Genomic DNA, 3,200 nt, shown 5'->3' on the forward strand with positions numbered 1-3,200 from the left:
ACTGATAAAACAAATGTCAAATAGTGCTAATTATAAAATTATAAATTTAAGAAAAGATTTTAGTATGTGAATTATTTCTTTGTATTTTTCAATTTACTATTTTTTTCTAACAATATTATATTTCATGCAAACTATATAATCGCACATATAAAAAATGGTAACTATAATAATGATGTTTTACATTTTTTGAAATGCATCGCTTGGAGATAATGAAGCATTTCTTATTACACCTGATATTTGTATCTGTCATCCTTTCATATATGTTTGTAATTAATTATGCCGGGCAAGAAATTACAAATCATAACAATCAAGTATACTCCACAGCGAAAGATATAGATACATTGTATTCCCCCACAGTTGTTTGTGTTAATATAGGGTAGTCCATTTAAAGTGTTACAGGTGAATAACTTCGAAACTATTAATAATACAAAAATATGTTCTAGACAAAAATTGCTTAGATGGATAAAAGACATATGACAACGCAATCAGAGTTATGCAATTTAAAATTATTTTCAAGATAATTTCAAAGTCAACTCAATTTTTTTTAATGAAATGGTATACTTTTATTGTAAGCATCATCAAGAACTTCTCAAGAAAATTTCAACAACCTTAAATAATGTATTATTTAATTAATTTCATGGAGTTAGAGAGACTAAAGCGCGAAGAAAGTATACAAAAGACCAAACTCTCGAATGTTGCAAAAAAAGAAAACAGCATACAATATTGTTAACATGATAGTTACGGAGTTCATTTAATCAATTTCAAGATGTGTATAATGAGATAATAGAGAAAAATGAAATCGCGATTATAGAAAAGTACGGAAACAAAGCAAAATAGCGTATTACAATTAGACTTATATGTAAGATAATATTTCTTGATTTTTTTTCTATATTCTAATATATTTTTACATTCAAATAAATAAATCGCATATATAAAAAAACTTTAAAAAATTAAAAAAAATAATTTACCTATTGAGAGTTGTAAAGAAATAATTCGTAAGTAAAAGTAAACTAAAATTTGTAAAGTGAAATTAAAATTAGTGAACAACAAATCCGCACAAATAAAAAGAACAAAATGGCTTTCTCTAATCTTACATGAGTTAAAAACTTACAAAATTAGTTGCATGTGCTTATGTTCTATTACAAATATAAATTGTATCTCTCTACGCAACATATGTGCACACTCCTTAGAAAATTATGCAAAATCTTGCAATTATATAAGCTATACAATAAATAGCGACACATTAACAAATATAAGTTTGGTAAATGTTCAGATTAACTTACACCTCACGGATTGTTTTCATTTTTACATATATTATAAAGGGCACATTCCTAAGTAACACGCACTTTGAATTTTGTGGCGCTCTCTTCTGGTTTCAGAGATATGCGAATTTGAAGTATTATAATTTACGCATTTATTTCTATGATCTTTTCACTATATCTTACTTGCATGTTTATGTTTTTTTGTTTAAATTTGCGTCACTGTCAGTATATATTCGCTAAGAATTTATTTTGTTTACATTTAGAGTTGTTTTTACGTTACTGCTAGTACGCTTCAGAATCGTACACTCGTTCAGTTTCGCTAGAAATTTCAAAAGAAATACAGCAATAAAGATTTACGAATTTTTTTCCATTACTGCAGATAAAAATATTGCTTCTTCACGCAAAGCGAGGTTCAATGCAAAACTATGTATCTAGTTTTTCGATAGTGTAGACCCCCCGCAGGGGGGAGGGGGCGGAACATACTGTCTCCATGCATATATTTTTTAATGCAAAGTAAGGTTTCACATGGGTTTACAACTTTCCACTTTATATTTACGCACTAAAAAGTATATGCGTGGAGACAGTATGTTCCGCCCCCTCCTGCGGGGGAGCTCCACTATTAAAAAACTAGACACATAGGTTTGCGTTGAACCACGCTTCGCGTGGAAAATGGAAAAATTCAAGGAGCTTCGTTTCCAAAAATATAAACAAACACTTTTTCAACGTCTGCTTTACACAAATACAACGTAAACAAACATTATTTTTCCTTATTTTATAACAGAAAAAGCATTAAATCTGTGAAACTTTAAAATTGCATATCTCTGGAACCAGAAGTGCGTGTTACTTAAGAATGTGCCCTCTATAATATATGTAAAAATGAAAACGATCCCTGAGGTGTAAGTTAATGTAAACATTTACCAATTTTATATATGTTGCTTAATTATTTAAAGTTTAAAAGAGAAAGTATTCTGTTTTTCTTGTTTTCGTTATTCAATACACTTGGTTCCGTATTAACATTAAAATTGTAAGTAAACCATACATTGCATATCATATTTTTGTGATAAATCTTCTCAACGAGTGTGTGTATTACTATCTTTAAAACGTTCTTTAGTGATTGTCATAATCTTTGTACCCGTTCTAATTTTGTATCCATTCTGGCCGCACATTCTCGACATCTTATTATCTACAAACGAGTCTCTATCACGTCCTCCGCTGAGCGGAATGTTTGTTACCGAGTATTTCGTCGATCAGAAAAAATACTTCTATTTGATTTTGTTGCACGGAAACGCTGCTCTATTCGTAGGACTAGTCACAGTATTAGCGACAGGAACCTTATTGATAGCCTATCAACAGTATGCCTGCGGAATGTTTCGAATTGCCAGGTAAGAAGATAATATACGGAAACGATGAATCTGAAAATTTAAAAATTTAAAAATTTAGGAGGATTATACAGGGTGTTTCACAACTTTTGTACAATACTTTATTAGCCTGTTTTAAAAGTAAAATAGAGTCAAAAATTCTAATATAAAAATTTTGAGGCTGCAATAGTTTCTGAGTTATAAGCGATCAAAGTTTGCCAATGATATCGCGTAGAACTCGCGCATTCAGAACCGTAACTACACTTATACGCGTACCAATCTGTCATCTGTGAATTATTTTTTCAAGTCAGGTGATAAGTATTCATTTTTACTGCACAGTTGATTTTATTTTGTGGTTTCCTATGTATGTATGTATTACGCGTACATCGTACATTATGGCGATAGGATAATATAAATAAATTATACATCTTATACAAAGAAAACATTTAATTTCCAAATAATTTAATTAAATTATCGAATTATTAAATAATAATCAATTGTTAATAATAATAAATAATTTTATTTATAATAATATTAATATTATATTATTAATAATAATTATAAGTATTATTATTATTAT

General features: G+C 28.9%; 1 protein-coding gene across 1 annotated transcript in view; it reads left to right on the forward strand.

Annotated features, from left to right (window-relative positions):
• Positions 1–2,318: 2,318 nt before the first annotated feature.
• LOC115244728 overlaps positions 2,319–3,200 on the forward strand; it is a gene marked incomplete at both ends in the record, with an annotated part of 2,750 nt that continues 1,868 nt past the window's right edge. The window contains one exon of the mRNA XM_029822649.1: positions 2,319–2,644. Coding sequence (XP_029678509.1) covers positions 2,319–2,644 — 326 coding nt within the window. The remainder of the gene's footprint in view (positions 2,645–3,200) is intronic.

The sequence above is a fragment of the Formica exsecta genome, unplaced genomic scaffold (assembly GCF_003651465.1).
Source record: "Formica exsecta isolate Colony F162 unplaced genomic scaffold, ASM365146v1 scaffold839, whole genome shotgun sequence".
NCBI classification, from domain to species: Eukaryota; Metazoa; Arthropoda; class Insecta; order Hymenoptera; family Formicidae; genus Formica; species Formica exsecta.